The sequence below is a fragment of the Aotus nancymaae genome, unplaced genomic scaffold (assembly GCF_030222135.1).
Source record: "Aotus nancymaae isolate 86718 unplaced genomic scaffold, 86718_ANA_hifiasm-v0.15.2.pri h1tg000016l, whole genome shotgun sequence".
Classification (NCBI taxonomy): domain Eukaryota; kingdom Metazoa; phylum Chordata; class Mammalia; order Primates; family Aotidae; genus Aotus; species Aotus nancymaae.
The window spans coordinates 39,812,251-39,839,601 of record NW_026988428.1 but is presented as its reverse complement, the minus strand read 5'-3'; the positions used below and the strand labels follow the sequence as shown (position 1 = coordinate 39,839,601).

Here is a 27,351-nt window from a genome sequence, read left to right as displayed (position 1 = left end):
GGTGCAGTGGCTGGTGCCTGTAATCCAGGCACTTTGGGAGGCTGAGATGAGAAGATTGCTGGAACCTGCCCAGGAGTTCAAGACCAGCCTGGGCCACATGGCAAAACCCCATTTCTACCAAAAATACAAAAATTAGCCAGGCGTGGTGGCATGTGCCTGTAGTCCCAGCTATTTGGGAGACTGAGGTGGGAGGATTCCTGGAGCCTGGGAAGGGAGGCTGCAGTGAGCTCTGATCGTGCCATTGTACTCCAGCCTGAGCAATAGAGCAAGACCCTGTCTCAAATAATAATAATAATAATAATTTATGTGGGCCGCAGTGGCTCACACCTGTAATCCCAGCACTTTGGGAGGCTGAGGTGGGCGGATCACCTGAGGTCAAGAGTTTGAGACCAGGCTGGCCAACATGGTGAAACCCTGTCTCTACTAAAAATACAAAAATTAGGCCAGATGTGGTGGCTTACTCCTGTAATCCCAGCACTTTGGGAGGCTGAAGTGGGTGGATCACCTGAGGTCGGGAGTTCGAGACCAGCCTGACCAACATGGAGAAACCCCGTCTGTACTAAAAATACAAAATTAGCCTGGCGTGGTGGCGGGCGCCTATAATCCCAGCTATTCAGGAGGCTGAGACAGGAGAATCGCTTGAACCCGGGAGGCAGAGGTTGTGGTGAGCCAAGATTGTGCCACTGCACTCCAGCCTGGGCAACAAGAGTGAAACTCCATCTCATTAAAAAAAAAAAATTAGCCGGGTATGGTGGCGGTTGCCTGTAATCTCAGCTACTCAGGAGGCTGAGGTAGGAGAATCACTTGAACCCAGGAGGCACAGGCTGCAGCAAGCTAAGATCACGCCACTGCACTCCAGCCTAGGTGACAGAGCAAGACTCCGTCTCAAAAAAAGAAAAAAATAATAATTATGTGGAAGCACTTTGGAAACTAATATTTTTTTTTCTTTTTTCTTTTTTTTTTTTTTTTTGAGTCGGAGTTTCACTCTTGTTACCCAGGCTGGAGTGCAATGGCGCGATCTCGGCTCACTGCAACCTCCGCCTCCTAGGTTCAAGCAATTCTCCTGCCTCAGCCTCCCGAGTAGCTGGGACTAGAGGCGCACGCCACCATGCCCAGCTAATTTTTTTGTATTTTTAGTAGAGACGGGGTTTCACCATGTTGACCAGGATGGTCTCGATCTCTTGACCTCGTGATCCACCCGCCTCAGCCTCCCAAAGTGCTGGGATTATAGGCGTGAGCCACCGCACCCGGCCATATTTTTTTTCTTACTCTTTTTTTTTTTTTGAAATTAATATTAAAGCAGCAACCCCCAACCTTTTTTGGAAGACAGTTTTTCCACAGATGGTGGGTGAGAGGATGGTTTCAGGATGAAACTGTTCCACCTCAGATCATCAGGCATTAGATTCTCATAGGGAGTGTGCAACCTAGATCCCTCACATGGGCAGTTCACAATAAGGTTTGTGCTCCTATGAGAATCAAATGCCACTGCTGATATGACAGGAGATAGAGCTTAGGCCTTAATGCTTACTCGTTTCCCGCTTACCTCCTGCTGTATGACCCAGTTCCTAACAGGCCACAGTCTGGTACTAGTCCACCTGGGGGGGTTGGGGACCCCTGCATTAAAGCATTGTGCTGTTCACATAAGGTATTATGGATCAATGCATTTTGTAGCCACAGATTTGGAATCATTATTACTTGTAGTTATGTGCCCGAATAAAAGAATCTTAAATCTCCAACAATTCCTCTTCTCCACTTTTCCTCTTGTCCTTTTCTTTCCCCCTCCCAGCTGTGTTCAGATCTACTGGACCCTATGTGTGTGCTTCCTTGACCTGTGAGCTCCCTCCTTAGAAGGTAGTCTTGCCTAGTACTGAAAAACTGTAGCGCTTAATGGAATTATCTCATCCTTCCCAGCCAACTGCCAGATTTGTCTTTCCAGTCTCCCTGCCAAGTGGAGGTAGTTCTACTGACTTCTTTGTCTTCCTTGTTCCCATTACTAGAGTTCTCCTGATTGTGACATCACATTCATCCCCTGGGCGATGGAGCTTGTTACTGGGAAGGAAGACTCAGTTGGAGAATAGCCAACAAGATGGGTTACTGGGAGAATCTCTTCAGTGGCTCTGAGTGGAGGCATCAGGGGGTTGGAGCCTTGTGAACAGGGAACCTGCCCCCAACGCTTGGAAGGTAAAGAACTTTGATTCAGAATCCTGTTCCAGGCTTCAGCCTCTTCTCTGTCACTTGGGATTCCTTCTGGCCTTGAAAGCCCAGTTTTTAAAATTCCTTTCTGCAGAAAGCTTTCTGTAATTAGTCTATACCATTTGTTCTTTTTTGCGTATTTACGACTTACATTAATTATTAACTTTTACTTGTTTATAATTTGCTTAATACATTTATGTCTTTTTATGTGTTTTTTATCCTATGTACTGATTGGGTTTGAGCCTACACCTTAGTTGGAGGACAAGGATTATGTGTGTGTTTTTTTTTTGAGACAGAGTTTTGCTCTAGCGCCCAGGCTGAAGTGCAATGGCATGATCTCGGCTCACTGCAACCTCCGCCTCCTGGGTTCAAGCTATTCTCCTGCCTCAGCCTTCCGAGTAGCTGAGATTACAGGCACACACCACCATGCCCAGCTAATTTTTGTGCTTTTAGTAGAGATGAGGTTTCACCATGTTGGCCAGACTGGTCTCAAACTCCTGACCCCAGGTGATCCACCCGCTTCGACTTCCCAAAGTGCTGGGATTATAGGCGTGAGCCACTGTGCCCCGCCATGTGTTTCTTCTTTTTTTTTTTTCCTTTTGAGACAGAGTCTTGTTCTTTTTGCCCAGGCTGGAGTGCAATGGCATGATCTCAGCTCACTGCAACCTCCACCTCCTGGGTTCAAGTGATTCTTCTGCCTCAGCCTCCCAAGTAGCTGGGATTACAGGCATGCACCACCACACCTGGCCAATTTTTTTGGTTTTAGTAGTGACAGGGTTTCTCCATGTTGGTCAGGTTGCTCTTGAACCCTCGACCTCAGGTGATCCACCTGCCTCAGCCTCCCAAAGTGCTGGGATTATAGGCATGAACCACCATGTCCGGCCCATGTGTTTTTTCTTTATGTCTCTACTGACAAGGGGATTATGTATTTAAGATGATGAAGTTTGGGGTAACCACACAAATAGTGCTTGGAGCTGGTGACCAATTGGGAGGTCATTGCTGGCCTTTGATGCCTGGCAGACCTCTTTTTAGACATTAGGTGAACTCTTGAAGAATTATATGCCTTCTGGATTCTTTTGTAAATCAAATAAATTAAAACTAAAAGACCTAACTTTAAAATCCCCATGTGTTTAATCCAGTATGAACCACAGCATTCTGGAATTAGACAGAACTTTAGAACCTCTCATCTCACAAGTGAGGAAACTGAGTTCTGAAGAGAGAAAGTGATTACAGTCTTAAGAGTTGTATTGCTTAAGTAAAAATGATCACTTCCCTTCACTTAAAAGTCAAGAGCGGGCTGGGCATGGTGGCTCACGCCTATAATCTCAGCACTTTGGGAGGCTGAGGTGGGTGGATCATGAGGTCAGGAGATCGAGACCATCCTAGTCAACATGGTGAAACCCCATCTCTACTAAAAATTCAAAAACTAGCTGGGCGTGGTGGCAGGCGCCTGTAATCCCATCTACTCGGGAGGCTGAGGCAGGAGAATCGCTTGAACTAGGGAGTTGGAGGTTGCAGTTAGCCGAGATCGTGCCACTGCACTCCAGCCTGGAGACAGAGCAGGACTCCGTCTCAAAAAAAAGTCAAGAGCTGCTTGGAGAAGCAAGGTCAGTAGTGTTAAAGCCAGGACACCTTGGCCGGGTGCAGTGCCTCATGCCTGTAATCCCAGCACTTTGGGAGGCCGAGACGGGCAGATCACATGGTTAAGAGATCGAGAGCATCCTGGTTGACATGGTGAAACCCCGTCTCTACTAAAAAATACAAAAATTAGCCGGGTGTGGTGGCACACGCCTAATGTCCCAGCTACTCGGGAGGCTGAGGCAGAATAATTGCTTGAACCTGTGAGGCAGAGGTGGCAGTGAGCCGAGATCTTACCATTGCACTCCAGCCTGAGACACAGCAAGACTCTGTCTCAAAAAAAAAAAAAAAAAGAAGAAGACGAAAAAAAGCCCAGACACCTTTTATAACATTATTACCCATTAATTCATCTATTTTATTTTATTTATTTATTTATTTTTCGAGATGGAGTCTCCCTCTGTCACTAGGCTGGAGTGCAGTGGCTCGATCTCGGCTCACTACGGTTTCCGCCTCCCTGGTTCAAGTGATTCTTCTGCCTCAGCCTCCCAAGTAGCTGGGACTACAGGCACGTGCCATCATGCCCAGCTAATATTTTGTATTTTAGTAAACGTGGGGTTTCACCATGTTGGCCAGGCTGGTCTCGATCTCCTGACCTCATGATCTGCCTACCTCAGCCTCCCAAAGTGCTAGGATTACAGGCATGAGCCACCACGCCTGGCTAGAGTGACTTCTGTAATGGTTCTCTAAACGTGTGCATGAATGAATGTGCATGGTTTCATCTATGCTTATGGGTTCAAGAAATCCTGAATAAGTGAGGATAAATGTCCTTTAGGAAAAATGTGAATTCCTAGCTTTCTCTAGTGGGAGACCAGAGAAAACAACCCCAACAGTAAGTTAAAGGGGCATAGAAAGGGGTCTGATAAGGCTCTTGTATTCCTTAATAAAAATTAAGCCTATTATAATGCTGACTGGAAAGAAAGAGAGATATCCCAGTGTGGCACAGAGGAGGTAAAGCACTGTAGTTACCTGTTTTGGATCTGGACTATGGAAAAGGAGGCTGGGAATGCAGTTTTCCTTTTGGGTTTAGGATAGTCAGATAAGGGAAGTTGACAGAAGTCCTGTAAGACCTCAAGGGACACTTCAGTGCTACTTCAGTTCAGCTCCCCAGTTTGAGTAAAACCTTCCAAGGCCTTTTCCTATCCACCCAAGGAGAATATCCAGGAAACTGCTTCCAGTGGCTGTGGTCACTGGCTATGACTCTTGAGGTCCCTGTGCTTTCAGTTTTACTAAGGGCTTTTGCCCCAGGGCAGTGAGCAGCTGAATTCTTGTGAGGTATCTCCACTGGAATGATAACCTTTCGCTATGACAACCCACCACAGTGTTAAGAGTCCCAGAGATTAGAAGGAATAGTCAAGTAAACCTAACCTGACAGATTTAGATTGTCTGCCTGGGGGCAGGGCAAGGCAGCCAAGTCTGTAGCTGACTTCCAAGGTTGCATATAACGATGTCAACATTTGCTTCCCATAGATGACAAATAGGAAATACCTTAACCGGATTAGAAATCTAAATGTTCCCTTAATTTTTTCTTTCTTTATTTATTTAAATAAAAGGGTATACGATGAGACCTGGCCCTGGTCACAGGTTCCCCAGACTAGGGGCTGCCTCCACACACTAATTTTCCTTTAATTCTTAAGGCCACATCCCTGAAAGGGTATAGTTATAGAAAGGTGGATAAAGCAGGAGAACCTCCAGGCAGATAAAGTGTGGTTTAGATTTAGGAAGAACATTGCTTAGTGTCTCTGCAGTTTTGTGAATGATGACTTTATGGTGGGAACCTTACAGCTCCCAATTTGACTGGTTGATTCCCATACTCTGTGGCCATCTCTGCACCAACTCAGGCGAGTTCTTTGCTATTTATTTTGGGGGACTTGGGATCTCCTGAAATCCCATTAAGAAAAATTTTCAGAATTTGTGTTTCTCCTCAAGACAATATTATTAGCATTGCTTTAAAATGAAAAGACGGCTGGGTAGCTCATGCCTATATCCTAATACTTTTGGGAGGCTGAGGTGGGAGTATCACTTGACCCCAGTAGTTCAAGACCAGCCTGGAAACATGGCAAGACCCCATCTCTATTTAAAAAAAAAATTAGCTGATATGGTGGCACACAGCTGTAGTCCCAGCTACTCAAGAGGCTGAGGTGAGAGGATCGCTTGAGCCTGGGAGATTGAGGCGGCAGTGATTGTGCCACTGAACTCCAGCCTGGGTGACAGAATGAGACCCTGTCTTTAAAAAAAAAGAAAGAAAAAAATATATATACAACGAAGCATAGTACAAGCACTAGGTCTATTTTCTACATTACCTCATAGCAACAAGGAGAAGAGATTAATGGTTTGTTTTTTTATTTTTGAGACAGTCTCACTCTGTCACCCAGGCTGGAGTATAAATGCACGATCATGGCTCATTGCAGCCTCCACCTCCTGGATTAAAGCGATTCTCCTGCCTTAGCCTCCCAAGTAGCTGGGATTACAGTTGCCTACCACTGTGCCCAGCTATTTTTTGTATATATATATTTTTGAGACAGAGTCTTGCTCTGTCGCCCAGGCTGGAGTGCAATGACGCGATCTTGGTTCACTGCAACCTCTGCCTCCTGGTTCAAGTGATTCTCCTGCCTCAGTCTCCTGAGTAGCTGGGACTACAGGCGTGCGCCACCATGCCCAGCTAATTTTTTTTTTTTTGAGACAGTCTTGCTCTGTTGCCCAGGCTGGAGTGCAGTGGCATGATCTCGGCTCACTGCAACCTCTGCCTCCTGGGTTCAAGCAATTCTCCTGCCTTAGCCTCCCAAGTAGCTGGGAATACAGGTGCACGCCACCATGCCCAGCTAATTTTTTTTGTGTTTTTAGTAGAGATAGGGTTTTACTGTGTTAGCCAGGATGGTCTCGATTTCCTGGCTTCATGATCCACCCGTCTCAGCCTCCCAAAGTGTTGGGATTGTGGGCATAAGCCACCACGCCTGGCTAATTTTGTATTTTTTTTAGTAGATATGGGGTTTCTCCATGTTGGTCAGGCTGGTCTTGAACTCCTAACCTTGGTGATCTGCCCACATTAGCCTCCCAAAGTGCTGGGATTACAGGTGTGAGCCACCATATCTGGCCTTAGTTTTTTGTTTTGTTTTGTTTTCTGAGATGGAGTTTCGCTCTGTTACGCAGGCTGGAGTATAATGGCGTGATCTCAGCTCACTGTAACCTCCGCCTCCCAGGTTCAAGCAATTCTTCTGCCTCAGCCTCCCAAGTAGCTGGGATTACAGGTGCCCGCCACCACGCCCAGGTAATTTTTTGTATTTTTAGTAGAGACGGGGTTTCACCATGTTGGCCAGGCTGGTCTTGATCTCCTGACCTCAGGTGATCTCCCTGCCTTGTCCTCCCAAAGTGCTGGAATTACAAGCATGAGCCACTGCACCCAGCCCTGGCCCTAGATTTTTAAAATGTATATGCTATATTTATTTATTTTGGTTAAGTTATTATAATTATTATTATTGTTGAGATAATGGAATCTCAGTCTGTCACCCAGGCTGGAATGCAGTGGTGTCATCTCAGCTCACTGCAACCTCTGCCTCCTGGGTTCAAGCGATTTTCCTGCCTCAGCCTCCTGAGTAGATGGTACTTACAGGTGCGTGCGATCACACCCAGCTTATTTTTGTATTTTTAGTAGAGATGGGGTTTCACCATGTTGACTAGGCTGGTCTCAATCTCTTGACCTTGTGATCCTCCCACTTCAGTCTCCCAAAATGTTGGGATTACAGGCATGAGCCACTGTGCCTGGCCCAAGTTATTTTGATAAAAATGGATGCATACTATACATACTGTTATTGCAACTTGTTTATTTCAGTTTGAAAAGCAATTTAGCCAAGCAGTTAAAAGCTTGGGCTTAGCAGCCAGTCTGTCTGGGTTTGAATCTCGCTCTACCACTTGTTAGCTATATGATTCTGGAAAAGCTTTTTAACCTTTGCACCTCTGTTACTCATCTGTAAAATGTGAATAATTATAGTCCCAACCTTCTAGAGCTGTTGTAAGGATTAGATGAGTTAATAGGCAAAAAATGCTTAAAATACTGCCTGCCATGTAGTAAGGCTCAATAAATGCTCACTTCGTTATTATTTAATTATATATGTAGAATCAAGGCTGCGCGAGCTGTGATTGTACCACTGTACTCCAGCCTGGGCAACAGAGTGACACCCTGTCTGTTAAAAAAAAATAGCAGAAGGCCGGGCGCGGTGGCTCACGCCTGTAATCCCAGCACTTTGGGAGGCCGAGGAGGGTGGATCATGAGGTCAAGAGATCGAGACCATCCTGGTCAACATGGTGAAACCCCGTCTCTACTAAAAATACAAAAAATTAGCTGGGCATGATGGAGCGTGCCTGTAATCCCAGCTACTCAGGAGACTGAGGCAGGAGAATTGCCTGAACCCAGGAGGCAGAGGTTGCGGTGAGCCAAGATCGCGCCATTGCATTCCAGCCTGAGTAACAAGAGTGAAACTCCGTCTCAAAAAAAAAAAAAAATAGCACAATAGCATATATAATATCTGTAAGTATAAATTTTATTTCTATGTAACAAATATATTAAAACAGTTTATTTAGAGTCAGGATCTCGGTCTGTCACCCAGGCTGGAGTGGAGTGGTGCAGTCATAGCTCACTGTACCCTTGAACTCCTGACCTCAAGTGATCTTCCAGCCTTGGCCCCCCAAAGTGCTGAGATTATAGGTGTGAGCCAGTGTACCCAGCACAAATAATTTAAATAAATAATCAATAAATAAATATATCTAGATCGTATTAGTGTGACATGATGTTGCATTTTTATGGATGTAAGAAATTCTACTGGATAGATTTTTTTGCTATGACAAACAATGCTTAAACAGTTTAGTGCAATTCTTTTTGCACCCTTGTTTATTTCCTTAGCATAAGTTCCCGGAAGTAAGATTGCTAGGTAGAAGGGTGTGTATTTTTTTAGGACAGTTTGCAGTTTTTGTTATGATTTAATTTGATCAACTTTTTCTGACAAGAGTACATTTTTTCCCAAACATTGCCACAGTACGTTACATGTGTATGTGTTGTGTGACATATATGACGTGTATAGTGTATGAAACAGTAAGTGGATATTCTTTTTTTTTTGAAATGAAGTCTCGCTCTGTTGCCCAGGGTGGAGTGTAATGGCGTGATCTCAGCTCACTGCAACCTCCGCCTCCCAGGTTCAAGCAATTCTCCTGCCTCAGCCTTCCGAGTATCTGGGATTACAGGTGTCTGCCACCATGCACAGCTAATTTTTTTTTTTTTTTACACGGAGTCTTGCTCTGTCACCCAGGCTGGAATACAATGGCGTGATCTCGGCTCACTGCAACCTCTGCCTCCCAGGTTCAAGCGATTCTCCTGCCTCAGCCTCCTGAGTAGCTGGGATTAAAGGTGCACATCACCATGCTGGCTATGTTTTGTTGTTGTTGTTGTTGTTGTTGTTGTTTTTAGTGGAGATGGGGTTTTGCCATGTTGGCCAGGCTGGACTCGAACTCCAGACCTCAGTGATCCACCTGCCTTGGGCTCCCAAAGTGCTGGGATTACAGGCATGAGTCACCATGCCCAGCCTATCTTAGCTTTTTTTCTTAATAGTATATCTTGGAATTTTTCCATACCTGGTGTATTTTAAGGACAGCAAGGTTTTTTGTTTTTTTGGGTTTTTGTTGGAGACAGAGTCTCAGTCTGTTGCCCAGGCTGGAGTGCAATGGCGCGATCTTGGCTCACTGCAACCTCCACTTCCCAGGTTTAAGTGATTGTCCTGCCTCAGCTTCCCGAGTAGCTGGGTTTACAGGTATCTGCCATCATGTCTGGCTAATTTTTGTACTTTTAGTAGAGACGGGGTTTCACCATGCCGGCCAGGCTGGACTTGAACTCCCAACCTCAGGCGATCTGCCCGCCTCTGCCTCCCAAAGTGTTGGGATTACAGGCATGAGCCATGCCCAGACGGATTTTTTTCTCTGATTAATTTCATAGCTATTGTAGAGAAAACAAATTACAGTTGTTTCATTGAGGTAAATATTGTAAAGTCAGCAGTTTAATGGATGAATTATGGATATTTGGGGATATTTTTGCTCTCATGTAGTAGTTATCTCAGCCAACTCCTCTTCTTGACATTTTCTCTTGCCCCTTTCCCTTCTTCCCAGCCCTGTGTATTTGTCTAGACTATGAAAGTAACAGTAGCTATCATCTTTAATAGCACTAAGTAGTCTGAAGTTGCATTAATTGAAGAAGGGAAGTAAAGTTGTGTCCATATTGGTCAGTCCACATGTAGAACTCTGGACACCCTGTTTTATTTATTTATTTATTTTTGTTGTTTTTTTGAGTCAGAGTCTCACTCTGTCCCCCAGGCTGGAGTGCAGTGGTGCAATCTCGGCTCACTGCAACCCTCATCTCCCGGGTTCAAGTGATTCTCCTGCCTCAGCCTCCTGAGTAGCTGGGATTTCAGGTGCATGCTACCACTCCTGGCTAATTTTTGCAATTTTAGTAGAGATGAGGTTTCATGATGTTGGCCAGGCTGGTCTCGAACTCCTGACCTCAGGTGATCCACCTGCCTTGGCCTCCCAAAGTGCTGGGATTATAGGCATCAGCCACCACACCTGGCCTGATTTTTACAAGTTTATTGGTATGATTTTTTGAAAACCTGTCTCTGGACCTCTGACCTCTCTTTACCATTTTCCCTTCCTTCCTGCTTTAGAATTGTCTTGTTTTTGTTTAAGATAATTCCATATCTCCCTACTGCTACCTCAGTGACCAGATTCTCTCCTGTCTTTTATCTTTCCCTCTTCCCCCATGCCTTCCTCTCAGTACATAAAGACACTTAAGCCTTTCTCACCATAAGGAAAGACACCTCCACACAACCCACTTCCTCAGCTTCCTTTCCCCCCTAGCTAGTTCTGTTTCGCTTCCTTTGAAATTAGGCTTTTGAGTGCTGGCTTCAGAGTCACATATACTAAAATTAGAATGATAAAGAGATTAGCAGGGCCCCTGTGCAAGGATGACATGAAAATCTGTGAAGTGTTCCATATTTTTCCTGCGGCCCCACAAGGTCCTGCATCTCTAGCAGAAGCCAACACTTCACCACCACGAGGCCCAACACCTTCTTCTAGGTGCAGGACCCTTACCCTGAGTCCGGCCAAATAAACTCCTCGAGAATGCTCCCCGACCAAAACATCAGGTTTTTGACAGAGTTGAGTCTTTGGTCCCTGTCTCTCCATCTCACCTCCTGTTCACTTTGTGCCACTGAAGTCTAGCTTCACTTTCAGTGCTACACAAAACTACCCTCCATGGAACTGCTTTACTGTGGTGTCCACCATTCCACATCCCAACAATTCTTTGTGTTCTTTATCTCATTTGTCTGTTCGTAGCTTTCAACAGTTACCTTCCCTTCTGTAAGTTCTCCACTCCTTGACATTTTTTTTTTCTGAGATGGAGTCTCGCACTGTCGCCTGGGCCGGTGTGCAGTGGCACAATCTCAACTCGCTGCAACCTCCACCTCCCCGGTTTCAATCGATTCTCCTGCCTCAGCCTCCCAAGTAGCTAGGATTACAGGTGCCTGCCTCTACGCCTGTCTAATTTTTTTGTATTTTTAGTAGAGACAGGGTTTCACTATGTTGGCCAGGCTAGTCTCAAGCTCCTGACCTCATGATCCGCCTCCAAAAGTGCTGGGATTACAGGCGTGAGCCACCGCACCTGGCCCCTTGACAATTTTTTTGTTGTTATAAAAATAAAAATAAAAATTTACCATCTTAACCTTTTTTTTTTTTTTTTTTTTTTGAGACGGAGTTTCACTCTTGTTACCCAGGCTGGAGTGCAATGGTACCATCTCGGCTCACCGCAACCTCCGCCTCCTGGGTTCAGGCAATTCTCCTGCCTCAGCCTCCTAAGTAGCTGGGACTACAGGCACGCGCCACCATGCTCAGCTAATTTTTTGTATTTTTAGTAGAGACGGGGTTTCACCATGTTGACCAGGATGGTCTCGATCTCTTGACCTCGTGATCCACCCGCCTCAGCCTCCCAAAGTGCTGGGATTACAGGCGTGAGCCACCGCGCCCGGCCTACCATCTTAACCATTTTTAAGGGTACAGTTCGGTAATGTTAAGTATATTAATATTGTTGTAAAACAGATCTCTAGAACTTTTTCCTCTTGCAAAACTGAAATAAAAACTCCCCCTTTCCCTCCCGCTAGCTAAGATTCCCTTGACTTTTTGTGAGCCTCTTCTCTCCAGGATTTTTTTCTATCTCTGGCCTGGCCAATCATTTTCAGTCTTTTTGTTTGTTTGTTTGTTTTTTTGCAGCTCCTTTTCTTTTAATGTTATTGTTAAAGAATTCTCACGCACTGCTGGTGGTAGTGTAAACTCAAAATGCCTTTCCAGAGGGCACTATGACAGTATCTAGGAAAACAAATAATAGGCATACCATTCAGTCCAACAACTCCACTTCTAGGTATCTGTTCTAGGAGATTTGTTCCCTGCTCAAAAAGATCATGCTACAAGGGTGCTAAATGCAACACAGTTTGTTTCAGGGGGAAAATATCCAGTCATGAGGGAAATGGTAAAATGCATTGTAATCAAGGTTTAGATTGGTGGGTTGGAAGTTTTTACCACTAGAATGTAAACTGTGTGAGTCCAGGGGTCCTGTCTATCTCACTCATACATGAGTCAATGAATAGCAGAGAAGGACAACTGAAAGCATTAATACACACTAAGCAACTGATAGGAAGAGGAGTGTGAGAAGAGAGGCTCATAGTTATGTTGTTTCAGTCTTTTAAAATGAGAATATATTCATATATCACTTGTGAAAAAGGATAAAAAAATAAAGCAAAGACTGGTCAGGCACAGTGGCTCACGCTTGTAATCCCAGCACTTTGGGAGACTGAGGCAGACGGATCACAAGGTCAGGAGTTTGAGACTAGCCTGTCCAATATGGTGAAACCCTGTTTCTACTAAAAAATACAAAAATTAGCTGGGTGTGGTGGCATGTGCCTATAATCCCAGCTACTTGGGAGGCTGAGGCGGGAGGATCACTTGAACCTGTGAAGCAGAGGTTGCAGTGAGCCGAGATCGTGCCATTGCACTCCTGACACAGACTCTGTCTCAAAAAAAATAAAAGCTGATCATGTTGGCCGGGCACGGTGGCTCGAGTCTGTGATCCCAGCACTTTGGGAGGCCGAGAGGGGTTGATCACTTGAGGTCAGGAGTTTGAGACCAGCCTGGCCAACATAGTGAAACCCATCTCTACTAAAAATATAACAATTAGCTGGGCATGGTGGCATGCATGTGCTTTAATCCCAGCTACTTGGGAGGCTGAGGTGAGAGGATCACTTGAGTCCAGGAGGTGGAGGCTGCAGTGAGCTGAGATTATGCCACTGCACTCCAGCCTGGGTGACAGATTGAGACTCCTGTCTCAAAAACAAACAGAAAAACCCCAAACATGTCAATTTCTTGCTTAAACTTCTTCAGTTGTGCCTACACTCAAAGTATATCCACAGGTCTTAGTCTGTTTAGTGTTACCATAAAGGGATACCTAAAACTGGGTAATTTATAAAGAAAAGAGGTTTATTTAGTTCATGGTTCTGCAGGCTGTGCAAGAAGCATAGTGCTAGCGTCTGCTTCTGATAAAGGCCTCGGGCTGCTTCCACTTATAGCGGAAAGCAAAGGGGAGCAGAGATCACATGGCAAAAGAGAAAAGAGAGAGGGGGAGGTACCAGGTTCTCTTTAATAACCAGCTCTTGTGGGAACGTACAGAGCTTGAGAACTCAACTACCCCCCAACTCCCCAGGAAGTGCATTAATCTGTTCATGAGCGATTTGCACACATGACTCAAATACCTCCCATTAGGCCTCACCTCCAAAGATGGGGATCAAGTTTCAACACAAGATATGGAAGGGATAAATATCCAAACTATAGCACCCCATAAGATTCTTATTAATTACAAAAAGGAAAAAACAGTAACCCTACAGTAGACAAATGTGGTAAACAGCACTTAGCCAAAAGATCAAAGTTACTATCAGTACAAATCAACATCATGTGCTACTGATCTCTGTTGCCCAGGCTGGAGTGCAGTGGTGCGATCTCGGCTCACTGCAGCCTTGACATCCCAGGCTTAGGTGATCCTTCTGCCTCAGCCTCAAGTAGCTGGGATTACAGGAGTGCGCCACCACGCCTGGCTAATTTCTTGGGCTCAAGTGATCTTCCTGACTTGGCCTCCCAAAGTGCTAGAATTACAAGCATGAGCCACCACATCTGGCCTAGATGTTCTTTTGCTAAAGGAGATTATTGGGCCAACTGGCAAAATTGGAATAAGGTTTATAGATAACACAGTGTCAATTTCCTGATTTTGATAAGTTTACTGTCACGTAAGAGAATATTCTTTAGGAAATACACAGAGAAGTATTTAGAGATAAAAGCATCAAGTCTACACTCCCCCAGGCTAGAGTGCAGTGGCGTGATCTCAGCTCACTGCGACCTCTGCCTCCTGGGTTCAAGCAGTTCTCCCTGCCTCAACCTCCTGAGTAGCTGGGATTACAGGCACCTGCCACCACGCCTAGCTAATTTTTGTATTTTTAGTAGAGAAGGGGTTTTGCCATGTTGGCCAGGCTCATCTTGAACTCCTGACCTCAGGTGATCTGCCTGCCTTGGCCTCTCAAAGTGCTGGGATTACAGGTGTGAGCCACCACCCCTGGCCAATTCCCAGATTTTTTTTCAGAAAATTTAAAAAAATTTATTCGTCTATGTGTATATATAGAGATAATTATTAAAATGGTAAAAAGTTAACATTTGAGAAACTAGAATGAAGTACATATGGAAATTTGTATTATTTTTACAACTTTTTTGAGTCCAAAATTGTCAAAATAAAAGGTTAAAATATCGAAATTCATGTTAGCAAAAGAAATCCCTCTGGTGCTCCCTACAGATTTTTTTTTTTTTTTTTGAGACAGACTCTCACTCTGTTGCCCAAGCTGCTGGAGTTCAGCGGTGCAATCTTGGCACAACCTCCGCTGCCCCGGTTCAAGCGATTCTCCTGCCTCAGCTTCTCGAGTAGCTGAGACTACAGGTGTGCACCACCACACCTGGCTAATTTTTTATATTTTAGTAGAGATGGGGTTTCACCATGTTGGCCAGGATGGTCTCAATCTCCTGACCTTGTGATCTGCCTGCCTCTGCCTTCCAAAGTGTTGGGGATTATAGGTGTAAGCGACTGCGCACAACCATGTTTTAGTAGTGATGGGGCTTCACTGTGTTGGTCAGGCTGGAGGCTGGTCTTGAACTCCCGACCTCAGGTTCTCTGCCTGCCTCGGCCTCCCAAAGTGCTGGGATTACAGGCATCAACCACCACGCCCAGCCTCCTACAGCTTTTTCAGGTTAATTCTAACCATAGCTAGTGGCCTTTGGTGCTTGGTTTCTGCCCTTCTTTCTGTCCTCATCTTCCAGCACAACTCTATACAAACCCCTTCAATTTCTTTTTTTTTTTCTTTTTTTGAGACAAGTTCTCTGTCACCTTGGCTGGAGTGCAGTGGCACAATCACGACTCACTGCAGCCTCGACCTCCTAGACTCCAACGATCCTCCCACTTCAATATCTCGAGTAGCTGGGACTACAGGTGCATGCCACCAGGCCCAGCTAATTTCCAGCTAAAACGTTTCTGGCTTATTTTTCAATTTTTTGTGTAGAGATGGGGGTCTCACTATTTTTCCCAGAGTTGATTTGTTGCTTTGATTTTTGCTTTTTTGTTCTCCAGAAGGCCTGTGCTCTGTTCCAGGACACTAACTCCTTTTCCTATTTCTAGATCACTGATTCTCAACCAGGAGCAATTTTATCTTCTAGAGGATATTTGCCATTTGTCTGGAGACATGTTTGGTGTTCACAATGGGGGAAACCTATTGATATCTAGTGGGTAGAGGCCAGAGATGCTGCCAAACATTCTATAGTGCACAAGATAGCCTCCCACGACAAAGAATTTTCTAGCTCATTATGCATATAGTGATGACGTTGAGGAACTTTGTTATAAACATATCTCAATAATCAGTTCTGGCGGTCTGGCACGGTGGCTCACTCCTGTAATCCCAGCATTTTGGGAAGCCAAGGTGGGCGGATCACCTGAGGTCAGGAGTTGGGAGACTAACCCGGCCAACATGGTGAAATCTTGTCTCTAATAAAAATATAAAAGCCGAATGCGATGGTGTATGTCCTTAATCCCAGCTACTCAGGAGGCTGAGGCAGGAGAATCGCTTGAACCTGGGAGGCAGAGGTTGCAGTAAGCCGAGATCATACCACTGAATTCCAGCAGCCTGGGCAACACAGCCAGACGCTATCTCAAAAAAAAAATCCAATTCTGGGAAGGCTTTCTAAACCAATCCCAGTCTGATATGGAACCCAGTTTGTCTGGTGGAAGGTGCCGTGGTTCACGCTTGTAATTCCAGTGGTTTAGAAGGCCAAGGCAGGAGGATCACTTGAAACCAGGAGTTCAAGACCAGCCTGGCCAACATAGTAAGATCCTGTCTCTACCAAAAAGAACCCTTTCTTCTGTGTTTCTCATACTTATGTTTACCTCCCCCATCACTTATCTCAGAGGAACTAGGATTTATTAGGCTTCATGATGTACAGATGGTACTCATTAAATGTTTATATATGAATATATATAGATTTATTTATTTATGTATTTTGAGATGGAGTGTTGTTCTGTCACCCAGGCTGGAGTGCAGTGGGGTGATCTTGGCTCACTGCAACCTCCACCTTCCAGGTCCAAGCGATTCTTCTGCCTCAGCCTCCCAAGTAGCTGGGATTACAGGCACCCACCACCATCCCTGGCTAAGTTTTGTATTATCAGCAGAGATGGGGTTTCACCATGTTGGCCACGCTGGTCTCGAACTCCTGACCTCAGGTGATCCGCCCCCCTCAGCCTCCCAAAGTGCTGGGATTACAGGTGTGAGCCCCTGCTCCCAAACTTATTTATTTTTGAGACAAGGTCTCACTTTGTTGCCCAGATTGGAGTGCAGTGGCACAGTCATGGCTCACTCCCTCAAACTCCTGGGCTCAAGCAAACCTCCCACTTAAGCCTTTCCAGTAACTGGCACTGCAGGCACATGCGACTACACCAGCTAATTTTTCCCCCTGCAGCTAATTAAATTTTTTCTGTAGACACAGGATCTTGCTATGTTGCCCAGGCAAGTCTTGAACAGCTGGACTCAAGCAGTCCTCCCGCCTCTGCCACCCAAAATGCTGGGATTACAGGAGTGAGTCATTGTACCTGGCCTTTTAAAAAATTTTAAGTATCAAAAAAAAAAAAAATAGATACAGAGTCTCACCATGTTGCCCAGGCTAGTCTTGAACTCCTGGCCTCCAGTAATCCTCCCACTTCAGCCTCCAAAAGTGCTGGGATTACAGGCCTAAAAACATCATTTTGTTTGTTTGAGAAAGGGTCTCACTCTGTCACCAGGCGGGAGTGCAGTGGTGCATTCTTAGATCACTGCAACCTCAGCCTCCTGAGTAGCTAGGATTACAGGCATGCACCACCATGCCCAGTTAATTTTTGTATTTTTAGTAGAGATGGGGTTTTGCCATGTTGGCCAAGCTGGTCCCAAACTCTTTACCTCAAGTAATCTGCCTGCCTTGGCCTCCCAAAGTGCTGCGATTACAGGCATGAGCTACTCTGCCCAGCCAAAACATTGTTCTTAACTTCATCCTTCCCTGACAGAATTCTCAAGTGATGCTAGAATGTTATGTCATTGCTTTTGTATGAGCCAGAACTCTTTTGGTTGTAAGGTACAGAAACCCAACTCAAAGTGTCCAAAAGAGGCTATTGTATTGTCTCACAGAACCCAAAGACAAGCAGGCAGCTCAGTTTTGGGAATAAACTAGGATCTCTAACACTACAGGACACTTTCCAGCTCTCATTTGTGTCTTTCTCACTGTGACTTTCAGTCTTTTATTTCCATCTTTAGACCTGATTTCTGAGTTCATGGCAGCCAGAGAAAGACGAACTCAACTTTCTTGGTATCAAGCTCACATTTTCAAGGATAGGATTCATTAGTCCCACTTGGTTCACATATGCACCCTTGGCTCAGTCAGCTGTAGCTCAGGGTAAGGTCTCGTAATACTAGTGAGCCAACTCCTGCCAGAGTCAAGTGAATAGAGAAGGAAAGGGAGTGTAATTCTTAGAATGTGGTTGCTGGTGAACAGTACCAGGAATATCTACTGCAGCTCTCAACAATCTAGGTACTTAGAAGAACAAAGACACTGTGGGCTGCTCTTGTTCTTTTACCACTATTCTCCCTTTTCAGTTCAGTAAATTTCAACAATAATCACAAAGGGTCAGGTGCAGTGGCTCACACTTCTAATCCCAGCACTTTGGGATGCCAAGGTGGGCAGATCACTTGAGCCCAGGAGTTCCACACCAGCCTGGGCTATGTAGCAAGAGCCCTGTCTCTACCAAAAAAAAAAGTCAGGTGTGGTGGTGCATGCCTGTAGTCCCAGCTACTTGGGAGTCTGAGATGGGAGGATCGCTTGAACCAGGAGGACAAGGCCTTAGTGAGCCATCATGGCACTCCAGCATGAGTGAAAGAATGAGACTGTGTCTCCAACAACAAAAAAAAAGATTAAACACACCAAACATTTCATTTTTTTTGGGGGGGGGGGGACGGAGTCTTGCTCTGTCACCCAGCCTGGAGTGCAGTGGCATGATCTTGTCTCACTGCAACCTATGCCTCCTGGGTTCAAGCAATTCTGCCTCAGCCCATAGAGTTGCTGGGACTACAGGAATGCACCACCACGCCAAACTAATTTTTGTATTTTTAGTACGGATAGGGTTTCACCGTGTTGGCCAAGATGGTCTTGATCTCTTGACCTCATGATCTGCTCGCCTTGGCCTCCCATAGTTCTGGGATTACAGGTGTGAGCCACCATGCCTGGCCTGTTATACTTATTTTATCTATTAAAAGGTAACTTCAGCTTAGGAAGACTGTGTTGCCTGCCCCAAGTTTCACAGCTAATGAGTAGTAGAACTGGAAATGTGAACCCAATTGGTTTTGACTTAATTCAGTGCTATACATTAGCTTGCACTAAAGAGCTATCAAGACCTCTCTGCACCTCACGTTTTAAAATTGGGCAGTTTTTTTTTTTTTTTTTCCATGGGGAGATGCAGCCTTCAGATTAAACTGAAGATGCATTCCCAAATTGGACAGTTTGATCTTAAATTCCTGAAAACTGTGTGATTGACTGAGCTCATCTTTTCTAGGACATCACAGGTTGATGCCTGGTCTGTGGACTGGCTGCCCTTCTATCAAGTGCTCATCCTTGATCCAATTAGCTCACCAGTTGCTATGTTGCCCAGGCCGGTCTCAGATGCACACAGTGGGGCTTTCATTAATTGTTTACTGACCTCTTTGGGTTTGACCTTTGGGAATCCAAAGAAGGGGCGTGGCCTCATCGCTGCTGTTTGAATCCTTGCTCTTTTGAACCTCTCTTATTCTTTATCCCCATCACCACCACCTAAGTTCAGACTCTCACCATCTCTCTTTTGCTTAGATGTTCTTCCAGTCTCCAGTTTCTCCCCGGTTAATATAGTGATTCTAAAATAGAACTATTATCACATTGTTTTTAATTCCTTCAGTGGCTCTTTCATAGCCTTCAGAATAAAGTCCAAACTCCTCAGAGAAGACTTTTCACAGCATGACCCTTGCTTGCCTCTCCAGCCTTGTCTCTTGACAGGTCCTCCCTCCCACCCCTCAGGTCAGCCTTTTCCTGAACCACTTGAAATTCTCCGAACCTACCATATGCCCTCTCCTGGGCATTTGGATGTTCTGTTTTACGTGCATAACATCCTAATGCCCAGCTCCCTTAGCTCACTTTTGCCCTATAGGACACATTTCTGGTGACACACAGTCCTGGAAAACTTGTCAAAACCACCCTCTGCTTTCAGCCAGGGTTAGGTATTCATGTCTCTCATCCTCATAAGGTCCTGGGTCTACTCTGAGTATTTATCACTTTATATTTTAAATGTGTGCTTATATAATGTCTTTTCCCCATTGGAATTAAATTTCTCTCTTTTTTTTTTTAAGATGGATTCTCACTCTGTCACCCAGTCTGGAGTGCTGTGGCGCAATCTTGGCACACTGCAACCTCCGCCTCCCAGGTTCAAGTGATTCTTGTGCCTCACCCTTCCAGGTAGCTGGGATTACAGATGTGTGCTACCACGCCCAGCTAATTTTTGTATTTTTAGTAGAGATGGGTTTTCATCATGTTGGCCAGGCTGGTCTCGAACTCCTGACCTCAGGTGATCCGCCCACCTCGGCCTCCCAAAGTGCTGGGATTACAGGCGTGAGCCACTGTGTTGGGCCTTAGAATTAAATTTCTTGAGTCAGCTTCCACCCAGCCAAATGACTGCCACATAGTAGACTCCCAATAAATATTTGTAGGACAAATAATGGATCTTGGCAATGAGTTTATGTTTGTCACATATTCGTAGGCTTCTTCTGAACTGGCCTCTTTTTCCTGTTGACCCTTCAGGACCTGGGTTTCAGTGATGAGACATGGGGTATGATGTAACCCGTTTCCAGGGGGATGTTGACGAAGATCTTATCTGCCCTATTTGCAGCGGAGTCTTGGAGGAGCCTGTACAGGTGAGTTGGTCTAATGGCAGGTTTGGTGGGGCAAGAGGTAGCAGTGGAACTAGTAGAAAATACATGGGGAAGTCACTGTGTTCTTCCCTCCACCCCCACCCAATAAAGGTTTAGGTCAGAGGAGTAATGGTGGCTACAAAAATAAGGCCTTCCATAATCAATCTAGAGGTGGATGCCACAGAGATCCAGTGGTTATTTTTTTCTGAGGTCACTCTGAAAGTGTTCTCCTGTAAAATGGTCAGCTGCTTGTTTCTGTCTTGTGATAGTAGCTCGGTAGCTTCCTTTCCTCTGCAGGAACTCTTATTAGGTTCCATCTTCCTGTCCATGATTGAACTTCTGGACTCTCCTAATAAGTTCTCTCTGCATTTTTATGATATAGTGCTTCAGGTAATCAGCCAGTCTCCCTGCAGGCCTCTTCTGCCTACCTACTGTCTGACAAATGGGAAGTGGGGAACTGTATGTACTGACCTATTTTCTTCCTGGGATCTACTGAAAAGACCAGCTTTTGATGCAGCCATGCACTCTGCATTTTGATGTGAAAGCTGCTACCTGTAATAGGTCATTTCTCTGCCACCCTTGCCAGACCAGAGTCAGTTGTATCATCCTAGGGCAAGTATGAGGAGAAGCTCATAGTTACAAGGCAAGTACAATTAGTGAGGTATCCTTATCAGTTGTATTCATGGGACAGCATCCTCTAGGATCCTTATTGCCCTCATTCTGCAAATACCAGTTAATCCTCTCTCACTCCTGGCTATCTAGAGATTATCGCATTTTCCAAACCAGGACAATAGGCAATGAAGTCTCATGACCCTTCCCCCATTCACTGCTTACCTAACTCCCAGGTGCTCCCCTTGAGCCTTTGAGTTTATTTTTTTCTCTCAGTACTCCAAAAGGAGTACAGATGCTTGAACTGAATAAAATTCAGACTGCATTCCAATGGCAGCCAGCTCTGGACCTGTCTTCTTTCTAGGCCTTTGCAGCCTACTGCCATTAGAGGCATATTGGATAGGTGTGGAGCAAGTCATCCAGTAGTAGTGTCAAGAGGTCACAGGGTGTGTCAGGTTCCCTCCTCGCCCTGGCAGGGCCTTGTCTGTTTTCTGGCACTATCATTTGAGCCAAGTCACTTATGGAAAGGTGAGTCGTACTTGGTGACAGTCTAGTCAGAAGCCACCCATCTACCTCCAGGGTTTACCTTCTGAGGAGCAGAGCAGGCAACCCTCATGATGCCAGGTTCTCAGACACATTTTCAAGGTTAGAAAGCTCCTGCTAGGGATGCTGATTTCCCCATGTCATATATATATATTTTTTTGAATAAGTGAAAAATGGACATACTTCAGAAATATAAAAAGGTGCAAACAGTGAGAATTCTCACTTCTGTCGTTATTGCTGTCTACCTAATTCCCTCATAGATAACTATTTTTATTAATTTGGTATCCTTTCAGTGTGTATTAAGGCAGATACAAGCAAATATGAATAGATAATGTCTACATATATGTGTATGTGTATATATGTGTATATATGAATATATCTGTTTTCTCACACCTACTTTTCTTTCTTACACAAATGTTAGCACATTCTGTATGCATATGCAGGGGTGGCAGGTTTCGCTAAGATGGTTATGAAACAGTTGACAGGCCGGGCGGGTGGCTCACACTTGTAATCCTAGCACTTTGGGAAGCTGAGGCAGGTGGGGTCAGGAGTTTGAGACCAGCCTGGCTAACATGGTGAAACCCCATCTCTACTAAAAATACAAAAAAAAATTAGCTGGGCATGGTGGTCTGCACCTGTAATCCCAGCTATTCAGGAGGCTGAGGTAGGGGAATCGCTTGAATCCAGGAGGCGGAGGTTGCAGTGACCCAAGATCGCACCACTGCACTCCAGCCTGGGCAACAAGGGTGAAAATCCATCTCAAAAAAAAAAAAATGGGAAACTACTGTAAAGTTTTTTGTTTTGTTTTGTTTTGAGACAGTCTTGCTCTGTCACCCAGGCTGGAGTACAGTAGTGCGATCTTGGCTCACTGCAACCTCCACCTCCCAAGTTCAAGCGATTCTCCTGCCTCAGCCTCCCAAGTAGCTGGGACTACAGGCACATGCCGCCATGCCTGGCCAATTTTTTGTATTTTAGTAGAGACAGGGTTTCACCGTGTTGCCCAGGCTGGTTGCGAACTCCTGAGTTCAGGCAATCTGCCTGCCTGGGCCTCCCAAAGTGCTGGGATTACAGACGTGAGCCACCGCACCCGGCTGGTGTGGTTTGCATTTTTAAGTCATCACTCCAGCTGCTAAATGTAGAATGGATTATTAAGGGACAAAGTAGAAGTAGGGAAACCAGTTAGAAAACATTTAATAATTCAGGTGAGAGATGATCACAGCTTCAACTGAGTTAGTGGCAGTAGAGATAGAAAAAAGTGGAGAAATTAAGGGTTTCTTTGGAGATATGGTATATAATACTTTGAAAAGAATCAGGTATATCTTTGAAAAATAAAAATCAGGCTGGGCACATTGGCTAACACCTAAGAGCACATTGGGAGGCTGAGGTGGGTGGATTGCTTGAGACCAGCCTGGCCAAGATGGCAAAACCCCAATGCTACAAAAAAAATACAAAAATTAGCCAGGTGTGGTGACGTGGGCCTGTATTTCCAGCTATTTGGTGGATGAGGCTGGAGGACTGCTTGAGGTTGGGAGGTTAAGGATCTGGAGGGCCAAGATGATGCCCTTATACTCCAGTCTGGATGACAGAAAAACAAAAACAACTCCAGCCCTGTTTAGGAAGCTAGATATGGCTATTGGGCCTTAGGGCAACACCTCAGGTCATCCCTCATAAAATAAGAACTTGAGCCCTCACAGAGAGGTGTCTTAACCTCTCAACAGGAGGGCTTTTTTGTTATTGTTGTTTAGCTTTTTTTTTTTTTTTTTTTGAGACAGTGTCTCACTCTATTGCCCAGGCTGGAGTGCAGAGATGCAGTTTTGGCTCACTACAGCCTCTGCCTCCTGAGTTCAAGCAATTCTCTCACCTCAGTCTCCCGAGTAGCTGGGATTACAGGCACATACCACCACGCCTGGCTAATTTTTGTATTTTTAGTAGAGACAGGGTTTTGCCATGTTGGCCAGGCTGGTCTCAAACTCCTGGCCTCAAGTGATCTGCCTGCCTCGGCCTCCCAAAATGCTGGGATTACAGGTGTGAGCCACTGCAACCAGCCTTATTTAGCTTTCTTACATGAATTTTTGCCAGTAAAATGTCCCCCTGCTCTCTAAATCTGTAATCAGAATTACCCTTCAAGACCCATATCAAATTCTGTCCTCTCTGTAAATACCTGCCGTGATTGAGGTGGCCTGAAAAGACCTTACCCTCCTCTGGACTTTTTTGGCAATTACTCTGTATGCAATCCAGATGGCAATTAATAATTGGCTGCCTTGTGTCATCTGTCCTATTGTCTGGGAATATCATTTATATCTCTTATTGTTATATAACTTTTTACTTGTTTGTCTTGTTTCACAACTCATTTTTAATCTTGAGCACAGGGAACATATATATACATTTTGAAACAGGTTCTGGCTCTGTCACTCAGGCTGGAGTGCAGTAGTGCAATCCTGGCTTGCTGCAAACTCCGCCTCCCGTGCTCAAGTCATCCAATGTCCTCCCACCTCTGCCTCCTGGGTATCTGGGACTATAGGTTTGTGCCATCATGCCCAGCTAATTTTTGTAATTTTTGTAGAGACAGGGTTTTGTCATGTTGCCCAGGCCAGTCTCAAACTCCTGAGCCCAAGCAGTGTGCCTGCCTTAGCCTCCCTTACAATGCTTTGCCCATAGTAGATCTATACTTTGCTGTGACCCAAGGGACCTCTTGTCGTAGAAGCTGCACAATGGCTTGATTGGCTTTGTAGAGTTATCATATCCACGCTCTTAGTTTCTGCTAATTCCCTTGTGCCCCTTTTGCCTTGTTCTCCCTTCTAGGCACCTCATTGTGAGCATGCTTTCTGCAACGCCTGCATCACCCAGTGGTTTTCTCAGCAACAGACGTGTCCAGTGGACCGTAGTGTCGTGACGGTCGCCCATCTGCGCCCAGTACCTCGGATCATGCGGAACATGTTATCAAAGCTGCAGATTGCCTGTGACAACGCTGTGTTTGGCTGTAGTGCTGTTGTCCGTCTTGACAACCTCATGTCTCACCTCAGTGACTGTGAGCACAACCCGAAGCGGCCTGTGACCTGTGAACAGGGCTGTGGGTGAGATTCCTTCCCTTCTTTTACCCCACACGGATAAGGGCCATCTCATTTATGCCCCTGTCTCTGGATTCCCTCCCCACTAGCTGAGGAGGTCTCTTATGCATGCTGGCAAGGGGTATTCCTAACCTCCTTGGCTTCCTGCCAGTCACACCTGTAATCCCAGATGTGATTACCTGATGTGATTACAGGTGTGAATGAGACTTTGTTCTCCCCAGCTAAATAATAAAAAGAGGTCCAGTACTGTGGCTTACACCTATAATCCCAGCACTTTGGGAGGCCAAGGTGGGCAGATTACCTGAGGTCAGGAGTTCAAAACCAGCCTGGCCAACATGGTGAAACCCTGTGTCTGCTAAAAATACAAAAAATTAGTCGGGCATGGTGGTGGACACCTGTAATCCCAGCTACTTGGGAGGCTGAGGCAGGAGAATTGCTTGAACCTGGGGGGCAGAGGTTGCAGTGAGCCAAGATCACACCACTGCACTCCAACCTAGGCCACAAGAGTGAAATTCCATCTCAAAAAGTAAAAAATAAAAAGAATGTTGATAGTTAGGGCTGTGTATATAGGGCTTCTCTGAAGGAATAAGTGCACAGGCAGAATCTGGAGGAAAAGGAGAGCTGTGCAGTAGATAAAGTAGTGTGTCAAAATAAATAGGCCAGGTGCAGTGGCTCATGCCAGTAATTCCAGTACTTTGGGAGGCTGAGGCCGGCAGATCACCCGAGGTCAGGAGTTTAAGACTAGCCTGGCCAACATGTTGAAACCCCGTCTCTACTAAAAATATAAAAATTAGCCAGGCGTGGTGGCAGGCATCTGTAATCCCAGCTACTTGGGAGGCTGAGGCACCAGAATTGCTTGAACTTGGGAGGTGGAGGTTGCCGTGAGCCAAGATGGTGCCATTGCACTGCAGCTGGGCGACAGGAGTGAAACTCCATCTCAAACATACATACATACATACATACATACATACATACGAGGCTGGGTGCAGTGGCTTATGCCTGTTATCCAGCACTTTGGGAGGCCAAGGCAGGCAGATCACCTGAGGTCAGGAGTTCGAGACCAACCTGGCTAACATGTTGAAACTCGGTTTCTACTAAAAATACAAAGAATAAACCAGGTGTGGTGGTGCGTGCCTGTAATCCCAGCTACTCAGGAGGCTGAAACAGGAGAATCACTTGAACCCGGGAAGCAGAGGTTTTAGTGAGCTGAGATTGCACCATTGCCCTCCAGCTTGGACAACAAGAGCAAAACTCTGTCTCAAAAAAAAAAAAAAAAGAAAGAAAGAAAATACTAAATAAAATAAATTTTAAAAAATAGATAAAACACTGTGTCTTGATTGGGGAAAGAAATTTAAGGAAAATAGATGGCAAAGGGGCAAGTTGGAAGGTTGGAAGAAGAAAGTGAAGGTAATAAACAAGAGGGAGGCCTGAAATGAATGTTAGAAGTTTTGGGTAGGACAAAATCTACTTAGCAGTTTTCTGCCACAGAATAGGCCATTTTCATACATGTCTCATTGATCACCACTATTCTGCTCTTTCCCCACCCTGGTCTGCAGCCTGGAGATGCCCAAAGATGAGCTGCCAAACCATAACTGCATTAAGCACCTGCGCTCAGTGGTACAGCAGCAGCAGACACGCATCGCAGAGCTGGAGAAGACATCAGCTGAACACAAACACCAGCTGGCAGAGCAGGTAGGCCCCGAGACACGGGGGAGAATATATCCCTCATAAGCAGACAACTGCCTCCCCGTGGGTAATAAAAACCAGTTGTGAACACATAGACCTATGTTTACATTTGTGAGCCTGGACGAGTGGATATTCTGCCTGTGGCTTAGCATGGAATCAGATTGGAGCTGTCCTTGACTTCCTTTCGTAGCATTCGTTCACCTAATAGTTACCAGATGCCTTCTCTGTGAAGGCACATTTGTAAGTACAAAGGAGACAGCTGTGAGTGAGACAGTCCTATCCCTGTCTTCCTGAAGCTTACAAACTGGTTGTTCTTTGGATCTCTCAGTTGCCCTCATTCTCGGATAAACTTTTGTCTTTTTTCTGTTTTCTGCCCTAACCATTATTCCTGGTTTTTCTCCCCCACAACAGAAGCGAGACATCCAGCTGCTAAAGGCATACATGCGTGCAATCCGCAGTGTCAACCCCAACCTTCAGAACCTGGAGGAGACAATTGAATACAACGAGATCCTAGAGTGAGTGTCACTCAGGACGTGGAGTGATTCCATGTCTTGACAACAAGGCCTGAAAGGAGGAAGAGCAGGAGAGTGGCAGAAGGAGGGTCTTAGGAGAGCTGGGCTGGGGTCACTGCTTCTCAGATGTTCGTATTAAGGACAGGGGCAGAGGAGAAGAGGCTAACCCTTAGCTCCACCACAGGATATCTTATGCATTTGGGTGGATGGAAGGGAAAGCCTGCCCAAGGATGCACTTTGTCCAGAATTAGGTGAGTACCCATGTACGAATCCCTGTATTAAAGGCTGTGGAGTGCTAGGAGGGCCAAAAAGAAATAGAAGATATCGTCCCTGTCTTCAGGTAGCTTACAACCCAGAGAAGAGGAGGCAGAGTGCAAGTCCAGGAAAGTGATCTCTAAAATGCAACAAAGACAAGCGAAGTATACAAGCGAAGTCTAAGATCTCTTTCAGTTCTGGAGTCCTATACAGTTCATAGACACTGTAAGT

General features: G+C 45.5%; 1 protein-coding gene and 1 non-coding gene across 9 annotated transcripts in view; both read left to right on the top strand.

Annotated features, from left to right (window-relative positions):
* Positions 1-27,351, top strand: part of RNF41 (ring finger protein 41) — a 34,311-nt gene that overhangs the window by 2,954 nt on the left and 4,006 nt on the right. For 2 of the 8 annotated variants that reach the window (XM_012450453.3, XM_012450454.2), the window contains exons 2-6: positions 1,998-2,181; positions 20,338-20,450; positions 24,402-24,673; positions 26,224-26,359; positions 26,765-26,868. In XM_012450453.3, coding sequence (XP_012305876.1) covers positions 20,361-20,450; positions 24,402-24,673; positions 26,224-26,359; positions 26,765-26,868 — 602 coding nt within the window. In that variant the 5' untranslated portion in view covers positions 1,998-2,181; positions 20,338-20,360. Of the gene's footprint in view, positions 1-1,997; positions 2,182-5,613; positions 5,670-6,978; positions 7,097-9,128; positions 9,227-19,889; positions 19,996-20,337; positions 20,451-24,401; positions 24,674-26,223; positions 26,360-26,764; positions 26,869-27,351 lie in introns of those variants that run through there. The other 6 variants (XM_064377218.1, XM_064377220.1, XM_064377219.1 and 3 more) reach the window with 6 other exon arrangements.
* On the top strand, positions 10,761-10,864 carry LOC135275479 (U6 spliceosomal RNA). Its single transcript, XR_010343112.1, has one exon. It is a non-coding gene; the product is annotated as a U6 spliceosomal RNA (small nuclear RNA).